The sequence below is a fragment of the Monopterus albus genome, unplaced genomic scaffold (assembly GCF_001952655.1).
Source record: "Monopterus albus unplaced genomic scaffold, M_albus_1.0 scaffold28.1, whole genome shotgun sequence".
Taxonomy (NCBI): Eukaryota; Metazoa; Chordata; class Actinopteri; order Synbranchiformes; family Synbranchidae; genus Monopterus; species Monopterus albus.
The window spans coordinates 2894894-2906291 of NW_018127908.1; the positions used below are offsets into that span (position 1 = coordinate 2894894).

The 11398-nt window shown below is 40.4% G+C and overlaps 1 protein-coding gene across 1 annotated transcript in view; it reads left to right on the plus strand.

Annotated features, from left to right (window-relative positions):
• Nucleotides 1–3007: 3007 nt before the first annotated feature.
• Nucleotides 3008–11398, plus strand: part of dspa (desmoplakin a) — a 16102-nt gene continuing 7711 nt past the window's right edge. The window contains exons 1-18 of the mRNA XM_020595870.1: nucleotides 3008–3395; nucleotides 4514–4598; nucleotides 4813–4931; nucleotides 5269–5413; nucleotides 7078–7203; nucleotides 7337–7396; nucleotides 7493–7660; nucleotides 7792–7896; nucleotides 7977–8072; nucleotides 8165–8290; nucleotides 8524–8676; nucleotides 9006–9160; nucleotides 9451–9577; nucleotides 9767–9953; nucleotides 10063–10319; nucleotides 10443–10624; nucleotides 10786–10924; nucleotides 11092–11285. Of these exons, the coding sequence (XP_020451526.1) occupies nucleotides 3154–3395; nucleotides 4514–4598; nucleotides 4813–4931; nucleotides 5269–5413; nucleotides 7078–7203; nucleotides 7337–7396; nucleotides 7493–7660; nucleotides 7792–7896; nucleotides 7977–8072; nucleotides 8165–8290; nucleotides 8524–8676; nucleotides 9006–9160; nucleotides 9451–9577; nucleotides 9767–9953; nucleotides 10063–10319; nucleotides 10443–10624; nucleotides 10786–10924; nucleotides 11092–11285 (2666 nt within the window). The 5' untranslated portion in view covers nucleotides 3008–3153. The remainder of the gene's footprint in view (nucleotides 3396–4513; nucleotides 4599–4812; nucleotides 4932–5268; nucleotides 5414–7077; nucleotides 7204–7336; nucleotides 7397–7492; nucleotides 7661–7791; nucleotides 7897–7976; nucleotides 8073–8164; nucleotides 8291–8523; nucleotides 8677–9005; nucleotides 9161–9450; nucleotides 9578–9766; nucleotides 9954–10062; nucleotides 10320–10442; nucleotides 10625–10785; nucleotides 10925–11091; nucleotides 11286–11398) is intronic.

An 11398-nucleotide genomic window follows, 5' to 3' on the forward strand; every position in this document is an offset into this window, starting at 1 on the left:
GAATGAGTTTAAGTTCCAAAGATATCTGTTCATCTTTTCAAGATGACTGATGTTTTTATGGTTAAAAATGATCATGAAAAGCTTTTAAACAGGAGAATTTTATTCATGACATCAGTATTTAAACCAGGGCTACATCCACCTAATTAATCAACTTTTCCACCATTTTTATTTGTATATATTTTATGTGAATCCTTAATCTTTATAGTGATGTATTAAATCAGTTTCAAAGCCCTTATAGTCTTGAGGATCAACACTTAACAAATGTCTCTTTTTCAGATTTCAGAAAAAAAAACCCTGTTGACAAGCTGGTCAGGAGAATCAGCTCAGGACATGAAATTAATAAGGGAGACAATTATTAAAGCAAGTGTGTGACTTTGCTGCTGTTTACTCAGTAAACTATGTCAGTGCAAGTGTCTGGAAATCATATCGCTGTGAATCACTAGGCACCAACAACCTGTTCGTGAGCGTTAATCCTGTGTTTTTGATTAATCACATTTCATTCTCATGTTGGTGTAAATCTGTGACAAATTCACATGCAACAAGTCTTCATTTTACAACCAGAAAATCTACTGTAGCTGTGCATGGATTTTGGCACTGAAAGTAAACATCAGGTTAAATATTTACTCCAAGCTGAGCTGGAGACTCAGCAAAGCTTTTAAACGTGATTAGATAATGCAGACAGGAGTATAGGTAAAAACTAGACATAAAGGATAGAGGAGGATAAGAAAGAGGGTGGAACCAGTGCATGATGACAGACAAGTATTACTCAATCTGACTAAATGAACCGTCCCTTCAGTCTGCCCCACCTCACCGTGATTCTGATCATACTCACATTTCTAAGAGAGATTCTTATCTTGCAGAAAAAAAACATTGTTTGTCAGCAGACTGTAAAAAAATAGCACAACCACGCACAACAATCTCAGAAAAGTATTTTAATAACTGAATTCGATGTCTAAGATTTTAATATAATGAGGCAAAACCCTTTCTGCTGGAGAGAGTTTATAAGAAATGGCCTGGTTCCAATGAATCTCTGCCATCATACAGTACAGAAAGGTTCATTTTCTCATACAGGCCATCTCCTTTGGCATGAGAGCTGTTCTCACTCTGACATTTGGCAAGTTGTGCATGCTCAGTCTTGCATTGTCTTTTGTTCAGAAAGCACGTATTAAGAGCTGGGGGGTAGAGCACACGCTTAAGGCAAATCCACTGAGTCTTTTGGTGGGTGTGCTTAGTGTTTGAAAGAAAGTATCACGTTACAGTTGGAAGTAAAATTAATTACTGTTTAAGATCCAAATGCTCAGCACAAGTTTGGAAAAAGTCTGGTGGTGACAAAGAAAGGAGTAGCAATAATGGTTTGAAAATTCCTGTCAAGGGCGTTGGTTCTTTAAAGTCATCGTTTCAGTGCTTACCCTTGAGCATGCTTCTTGCTCCTCCCGTACCTCCAGTCCTCAGTGTTCTCACACTTCTCACACTTCTATGTGACATTGTGAATTAGTTGTGTACTGTACAACTGCAGTAGCTTGGGGCTAAAACACCAGGGGGCACAATATGTCTGCCATCAAAGTCAGCTCTTGTTTCCTTCAGTCATGAAAGGCTGTACGACTTCACAATGATATCATTTGTATCAAACCAAAGCATTTAAGACGCTGAGTGGTTGTTTATGTCATTTTCTGTTATATCTCTTCATCACTGGTGTCTTCTGTCTTTTCTTATGTAACATCTGCACAATCAAATTCATTCACCCTCCCTATTCTGCCTAGTTTTCTTTCTCACTCCCTTTCACTTTTCAAAGCTCGGCCACACCTACCTGTGATGTCTAATATGTGCAGAAAAATGGAAAAATAGCAGAAGCAGAGATGTAAGGACAGTGTGACAGTAAAGGAAAAATATAAAAAGGAAAGGCAAACTTTAAACTAAAAAAAGCACCTTTATTTGTTTACAAAACTTTGGTATCACTTAGTTGTCAGCGTCAAACTATGCAGAACAGTGAAATCCCCAAATGGACTCCTTCTGACCTCATGAATGTTGAAACCACAATGACAAATTCTTTACAAAACCACTATCTCCACTCACTCTAGTGAGGATTACATGTGTTTGCTGCTGTAGGCCTATTCTGTACTTATCATCAGTTGGGTATGGTGACTGAAGCTGTGACTGAGGGAAACAGAAGAGTGCACATTGCTGAGAAATTTATGTAGAAAGAAACATGGATTTAAGCCATATATTCAGAGGGTGCATATGTGAGAATCAATGAGTACATGGAAATGAACATTAGTATCCTGGTTATGATCATATTCAGGGTAATGGAATTTACATGGAACATGAGAAACCTAGTTAATCATGTCCTGTTACATGATCATAACAGTACCCAGGACTCTGATTTTGTCTTCATTTTCTCACCATCTCAGCCATATAAACAATTGGATAAGGTGTGTACACACCACAGTATTCTGGTTTCTACTGGAGTACTCCGGGCTTCTCAAAACCAGGAATAAGGCTTTTCCAGGTTTCTGAAATTAGGATAACACAACCTGATCATAGCCAGGACACTAGTGCACACATAAATGCAGTGAAGGATTTCTAAAAGGACACTGAGTCCTCAGCAAAATCAAGAATTTATTTCATTTTATGTATTGGTTTATTACAGGGAAAATTCACTGTGATCAACACATCAATGTAAATGTGCTAGTGTTTACTGCTAAAAGGTTTCCAACAGTCCTCCTTTGGCTAGCAACTCATTAAAATAACAACAAAACAACAGCAGCAGCAAACAAACATCTCTGACAAGCTGTCTGTGTAAACCACAGGACAATTTGACAATGTTCTGAAGATGTCACACAAAACTTTAACAAGACTTACTTTAGAAATGTAGGTTAATTGTTAACAACCAAGAAAATTTCAAACTACAATGACACTACAACCCCAGCACTGTTCTTCCCACACAGGCCGATATGTGCAGGAGTGTTTCGTAAACACAGAAAGGTGTGGCTTCTGTCCAAACCAAAAGCGAACAGTTTCCGTCTATTCACAGCAGACAATTATCTGCGCAACAGGAGACAGGGAGGGGAGACGCGCAAGGTCTGTCCACTGTCTGGACAGCAGAACAGAACGACTAAAAACTACTTTCTCAAGGCATAATACAGCTCAGTAACAATGAGTATGTACGGCTCCAATTCAAAACTGGCCACCATGGGCCAGAGAACTAATTCGCGACCGGATTTGGCGAGTCCAGGTTATAGAGACGTGTTCTTAAGTGGAAACGGCTACCAGGGAGATTACCAAGTAGGGGACGGTGGATACACTACCTACACCACCGTCTCCAGGGCCTCCGTGCACGGGGTCGGGGGACCGAAAATGCAAGCTGGCATGGTTGGGGGTGGAGGTGGTGGAATGAGGTAAGCGTCTTGATATCACCTGTTGCTTTGTCTGGGCTGCGCGTATCGATCATTAAATGGACATGTAGAAGAATGCGCGTCAAGTTGTTCTCACAAAGAAAACGGTATAAATCGCCGTCAAAATGTGAACTTTAAGATAGAAAAAGGAGATAAGTGTCGTGAAAATGTGAACTTTAAGATAGAAAAAGGAGATAAGTGTCATCAGGCAGGTTCCAGGAAGACCGTAAAGTTTATTTGTATTGTATTGTGCCTCCGAGAAGACAATGTGAAAGTGATTTTCTCACTGGGTAAAACTGTCCTTTTGTCCAAATGCACCCCAGGTCTAGACCTCTGTCCGTAAGGCCTAAAAGTCTAATTTATCTTCGCGATATATGTGTCAAAGTAATCCTAGTTGAATGGCTCCTATTCTGTTGCCCAATGTTCTTAATCCCAGTAGGGGAAATACCTGTACACACCCCATTACAGCCATTCATTATGATGTTAATGTCAATTAGAATAGTAATGTTGTACAATATGCAAACAATACAGTGGTGAACAAATCTAATGTAAAACATAGAGTATTATTTAGGCGTATAGAGACCACACCAGCTTTTTAAAGTGTCCAGCGTTTCCAACAGCTGGTTAGTTTTTGTTGTGGTGCCTATTTGGTGACCTATTCCCATGTCCCAGGACCCACAGAGTTTTAAAAACTACGAATGAATGGGTGTTGATTAAAACAATGGTTTATAATTTGAAAGGGTTGCTCCTCATCACTAACTGCTTTGGTCTTTGTTTGATTTCCAAGCATTATTGTCATTTTGCTGTGTTGTTTGCTGTGTAAACATGGATGTAGTATATTTTCTAAGTTTTAATTTCTGTGAAATTCAATGATCATTTACATGCATTTATAACTTTTTAGTAACCAATTAACTATATTAACAGTATCCATGTTTCAACTTTTGCTTATATAAAGTATGAAAATCAACCAGCTAATTATATCAGTTTGATTTTTCTGTTGATGGTTTTAGTTAAATTCACGTTTCTCTAAAATCTTCAACAGTAACCTTTAATCAGACAAAATTGTCTGTGTATATGTAAAATTGTGTTTAAAGCGCACAATATTTGATCTTTTTTTTCAGTGCACAGGCCTTTCAGCAAAAATGTCAATTTCTGACTAGCCAGTGTCACGATTACCTGCAAAAAGCAAAGATGGCTCTCCAGGGTGTAAGTGTGGCACACAGATTACACTCAACATAACTAATGTTATTTGTTTATGTTAGCCTCTAGTGGTAGGAAAATTACCAGAAGAATGGTGGGAAGTGAGACTGTACACTTTTCTGTTTCCATGTCAAGGCAGGATGTGAAGTGAAAAGCAAATCTTCTCTGCCACCTCTTAAAGCTGGCAAGAGTTCAGCGTCTGTGTTGTGTGACTTTATAGGGTGCTCCAGGTACAGAGGTGGAGAAGTGGTTGTTCATGGCTGCAGAGACCCTGGAGCAGCTGAAGCTCTGTGGCAGAGACATGCAGCAAATGCGTATACCTAATGATGTTTTCAGAAGGTAAGACAATATGCTCTGTGTGTGCCTTGTAAAGTACCGGTGTACACTCATCAGTTTGTGTGCGGCCTTTCGTGTTTGCATTTACAGTTTTCATTTATACCTGTGCATACACTTTTGAGAGACCCTGTGTGCAGATTAACATGGTAGGAATAACATACAGAGGTTCATTTTAGTTGAACCAAACCTTACACAGAGACAGCAATACTGAGGAGTGTAACACCTGCTACACATTCTGCTCACTCAGCTGTATTTCTCCGGCTGAGCTGTTTGAACTTGAAAGATTAGTGTGTCTGTGGAAGATTCACAGTGCATGTTCCTTTTGTTTACAATGCCACAGTGTAGACCAGCTGCAGAGCATGCATGCTGCTATCCAGCAGCAACTTGGCGGTGGTGTGACATTAAGACGTAACAGGAGCAGTGTGAGCTCCCTTGAGGGGGGCAGGATCTTTAACGATGCCATGGCCTGGATTTCCCAACAGAAGGTAATACATACATACCTTCATACATTCAGAGGCATTTCAGGCTAAGAAATTACCTAACAACACAATCAAACACAAGAAATATCAGTGATATAGTTGAAATCAGTTTCACAATACCCGACCACATATTATGACCTTGTGTAACTGAAACCATCCAGGCACTGCCAAAACCTGATCCGTGAGGGAGAGAGGCCAAGAGAGGTGCAGGAGGACTGAAACAAAGAAGAGGAAAGAGCTCTACTCAGAGAGAGAGAGAGTGCAGAGGGAGGGGAGATAAAGACTGTGGAGGCAGAAAGAAAAGTAGAAGTAAAGCAGTGTGAAATCTGACACTGTCCTCTGAGTCAGTTGTTAAGAGACAGGGCAGTCAGTTGACCTCTGACATGTTCATGGGAAAATGTCTTCTCTATCTCTGTAACCCTCCCACCCAAAACCACACCCTGTCATTCAGTCACCACTTCTAGCCTCACCCCGGTATATTCCGTCATTCATTCTGCCTGCCTGTCTTGGATATAGAAACATTTCTTCCCATATTTTCTCTCAGTCTTTAGATATTGCCTTTTATAAAACCCCTGAACTGGATGCACATTATCTAATGCCCTACTTACTGCCATTTTCACCCACTGTTTCTGTGTACTACTGGTTGATTTTTAGCCGTTGCACCTACAGTTCAGTAAAGGATTGTGCTGACATTTCTCCATTAGACCGTGTTGTGTTAAGCTTCAGTCAAGCAATCATGAAGGAAAAGGGAGTGGTTGAGAATAAAAGCCTTGAGAAAGCTGAGAGAGAAAAAAACATATAAAGAGCAGCGACTGGCTCTGGCTGGCCTGCAGACAGAGCTGTTATCTAAGTGGAGGGCTGCGAACAAGGGGGGAAATAGTTGGAATAGTTTCCTGCTTAAAAACAGATGTACTGGTCATATGCTGACGCCTAGAGGACAAAGAGGGGAAAGCACTGATTTAACATCAAGGAAATGTGAATTTTTTTTTCTACTTGTAAGAAGAGGCTGGTGATATTCTGTGTTTTTCTTATTTTAAACCAATTCCTTTTTTTACACAGAAAATGTATGTATTTTACAAATATAGGTAATGAGTATTGTCTGTGCAGCTAACTTGTGCCATAGACCTCAAATTGGATCAGCCACACCATTGCACTTGTTCATTGCAGTGAACACTGGCACTGTACTTTATTTTGAGTCAGTTCAACATGCACCATCCAGCTACTGTAAATCTTTGTTAGAACACCAAATATGTATTAATTCACTGCTGAACGTAGCCCCCATTAAATGCATACTTTACTCATGTTTAAGTAGCATACATTCTCCAGCTATGCATCGGTGACCTATTTTTAAAAATGTGTCTTCACTGGGAACAAATGGGCTTAGGGCTTAGTGCCACAGGGGGCGGGAAGGTCAAAAAACATCGAGAGACAGACTATGCATCACAAATTTTGGTCTTTTCTCTTAGTTTCATTTATTTATTTATTTGAATAAAAGATAATGATCAATACCAGCTGTATTCTTGTGCATATATTGCATAATATACAGTATATTACTTCACAATAATGGTGTTCTATAAAATATTCTATTTCCTGTCAGTTGTGGCTGTGTTTGACAAGTGTCACAGACACAGACATTTCAAAATGTAATGACATTATTTTGCATTTTGTAGCGCATGATTGAGACTGCTCCATGGGGAGATGACTCAGAAACCATAGAAAAGCAAATCTTTAGCCACAGCAAACAACACAGCTCTATCCAAAGGAACCAGGAAGTAGACCGCGCCAGGGACGAACTGGTAAATGGCCTTTTTAGCTCTTCTTAGTTGCTATCTTCCTTTGAACTGTTTAGTCCACTATGTTTATTCTTTATGGTCATCTATCATATATATAAAAGCCTATTATTTTTGTAACCAAAATGTCTTTTTTTAGAGCATGAGGGCTGACAAGAACAACCTCTCCATCCTGGAACAAGAATGGGACAGCCTGCAGGTAGATCCTAGCTTTTTGTCAAAAACAGCAGCAGTATGCATGATCACTATTGTTACTTTTTGTCATATTCATACATTTACCTCATGTCTGCCTCAGAAAATGTCCCACAACCGTGTGAATCAGCTACGTGACCTTCAGAACATCATCGAGGAGATCTCAAGAGCCATCATGTGGGTGAATGAGAAAGAAGAGGAGGAGCTTGTGTTTGACTGGGGAGACAAGAACATCGACCAGTACATCCCTAAGAAGCAAGAGAGCTACTCAGTAAGCGTCTCTGGCTGAAGTCTTTTACCCTGGTTGGGTGTTTCAGTCTTAGTTTATGGCAGTAGATCCTGCTTTAATATTTAAAGTACTTTGTGGCCTTTTGGGTTTCTTATTTTCTGGTTTTATGGCAGAGGCTGATGAGGGACCTGGAGGAGAAGGAGAAAGATCTAAATAAGTTGAAGACAAAAACAGATGGACTCCTGAACAACAACCATCCTGCCTCAGATAAGATTGAAGTAAGTTGTTTTCTGCATTATGTTTCTTATCATAATCAGCCAACTGTGCTTTGTTCTGATCGCTGTCTGTGCACACACAGGCCTACATGGACACCTTACAGACCCAGTGGAGCTGGCTTCTCCAGATCACCAAGTGCATCCATGTCCATCTGAAGGAAAATGCTGCCTACAGCCAAGTACGTTCTCAGTCCTGCTTTGCTCTTATGAAAATAGATCCCTCTGTGTTTTCATGTGAACCCTGATGAAAGGTTTTTGTTGTCACCTTTAGTTTTTCAAGGAGGCCAACGAGACCTATTCAAAACTGCAGAAACAGCACGAGACCATCCGAAACAAGTACACCTGTGACAAGAACACCTCCTTGGATAACCTCGCTGAATTCCTGAAAAACCTGGAGGTAAGCATTATACTTAGATAAGTTCAGGGTGTACATATTTCCCTGCAGGTGTGAAGTACAAAATATGCTGAAACAGCTCGTTTTGTTGAGTGAGCTAAGAGATTAAATGGAAGGCTTCTGCATGTCTGCTTTATATTGTAATGGTAGGGACATTAGAAAAAACATTACTCATGATTGTTGCAGTGTTCTGTGGCCCAGTTGATGATACATTTTTGATTTTTGCATATTCACAGAAAGAGAGGGAACAAATCATGGAGAATAAGAGGCAGGTCCAAAGTCTGGTCAACAAGTCTAAGGCCATTGTCAGGCTGAAGCCTCGCAACCCAGAAGAGAAGAGTACCAGCCCTGTCATAGTCCAGGCCTTATGTGACTTTAAACAAGACCAGGTGAGATATATGTATGCTCTCTGTCAAACACATACACACACACGCATCCTTGTTTTTGTAACTTACCAGGTCCCTACATAGGCTTACATTCATTTCCAGGAGACTTACCCTAACCTTAACCAAAGCCTACACTTGCTCTAACCTTACACCCCATCGTTTTCATAAAATTTGACAAACTACGTTGTGGAGACCAGTCTCTGGTCCCCACGAAGATAGTAACTCATGAATTTTGGGCTGCACAAGTATTGTAAAGTAAGGCCACACACACACACAGAATGGAGTGAAATATTACAAATCTAATTCTTGTATGTCCCAATTTTGTGCTTCAGAAAGGGATTCTTAAAGGGAACGAAGGCATTCTGAAGGACAACTCGCAGCGCAGCAAGTGGCTTGTTACGGGACCTGGAGGTCTGGACATGCTCATTCCCTCTGTGTGTCTGCTCATCCCTCCACCAAACCCACTCAGCATCGGCCTCGCCAACAAGTGAGAAACATACTTTGAATGGAGATGTAGATCATTCATGGTCATAAATAATCATTCATTATGTAAATGATTTTAGAATAAAGGTAATGTTGGTGTTCATCTGCAGTGTTTGATACATAGTTGGACATTATGCTATGAAAATAGCCTTTTGATAACGTATTGGTAATATACAGTATACATTGCTGACATGGTGTCAAGGTTTTTTTACAAGTCATTTAGTCATCATGCCTGCTCTGTTTGCAGTTTCTCTTTACCTTTACAAATGACTGATGGCTTGTTCTGTTCCCCAGGAATGAGCAGTATTATGAAGCCATTATGGGCATTTGGAATCAACTCTACATCAACATCAAGAGCCTCATCTCATGGCAGTACTGCCTCAAAGACATCAATTACATTAACTCTCTCACTGTAACCATGGTAAGATACCACACAGAATCTAATTAACTCCTTAGTTTTACTGTTAAGGTTTAATATTAACTTATCTTTTCACATCCATGGCAAAGATGAATTAGATTCAGTTTACAAGTTATCTCCAGCACTGTCTGAAGAGGTTTCCTCACCTTCTGTGACTTTTGCTTAACTTGATGCCGCTTCATTGTCTGGTAGCTGTCTAAGATGCGTCCTGAGGAGTACCGCACCATCATCAAAAGACTGGAAACTCACTACCAAGAGTTCCTGCGTACCAGCCAAGGTTCTGAGATGTTTGGAGAAGAGGACAAGAAAACTATTCAGGGCCACTTCGATAAAGCCCAGAACTACTATGATACACTGATTGTCCAGCTGCCTACTTTCAGTGAGTGCAGAATGTCTTTCATTTATTCCTAAATGATCAGTTCACTAAAGTTGCAAAAATAGAGTTATTCCTTTTACTATAAATCCATATTCTCTGCATTTTCCATCAGCCAATAAAGTGGATGAAGTGGTGAAGCCTGAACCGTCAAAGGAGGAAACCATCAAGGTTCAGACTACCAAAACTGTCAAGACCACTGTCCCCAAGCCTCCCCCACCCAGTTCTACCGTAAGCCTTACCATGCTCACTAATCTACAAGAAATTCGGCGCAGATTGGAGCTGGCTGAGTCTGCTCTCACTAGTCATCTCCATGTTCCTCTTGGGGACAACAGTGTGCACGAGTGCTCGGTGCACATCCAGAGGCTGCAGGTATGCAATCATTCATTTATTTTTCCATATAGTTAAAAGAGGAAGATTTTGTTTGCTACAAAACAAAACCAAATGTCAAAAGCTGAAACATATGGGTAAAATATAAATCTTACTGGTTTCTAGGCTGTGCATGAAGAGTTGGACTCTGTTTATGATGAGTACCTGCGCCTAAGAGAAAAGATTATAAAGCAGCTGGAAGGGCTACCTGCTGACTCCGATCAAGCCAAGTTCCTCCGATCAGAACTGGAAATCATCAACCAGAAACTGGGAGGCCTGCAGGGTCTCTACTCAGTTTACCTTCAAAGGTAATTACACCACCTTTTTGTTTATTCCACCATGTTTGAGTAAATACTCCACAAAATAAAGTAGTGGGACTGGAACCTGAAGCTAATATATGATAGATTAGAGAGTAAAATCACTTTTCATCTCTGCTGCATTTAATGTAATGACTGTGTGTTTTCAACAGACTGTCAGCTCTTAAGGCCTTGCTTCAGAGCCTTCTCCAGGCCGAGGATATCATTAAAGTCTATGAGGCCCGGTTAACGGAGAAGGAGACTACCTCTCTGGACCTTCGGGAAGTGGAAAACCAACGGAGCGCACTAAAGGTCTGACACACTTCCAATATTTAGTTTGAACTGCAGACGTTTCAGTTTCAAGACTTGAAAAAATGTAAAACCATGTAGAGCAATACCCCTAGTTATCACTTAATGGTACATTAACTGAAATTGAATATCTTTTGGGCGGGGGCTGTTTTTTTTATTCTCTATTACAGCAAATGAAGAGTGATCTGGAGCAAAAAAGAGACCTGCTGACTGCTATGGAGTCTGACCTGACTAAAGCAGTGCACTGGAATGGTCAAATCTCTGATTCCTTCCACAAGTGTGACGTGGACTTGTCCAAGTACTCAGAGCTGGTGGGTCAGATGAATGACCGCTGGCGTCGCATCCAAACTCAAATTGATAGCAGGTATAGCAGGGTAGACTTTACATGTACACACATTTCTACAGTACTTGTAAATAATAAAATATTCACATCCTCCTTTTGTCATTGCTGGTAACAAGACTAAAAATATCCTTTCA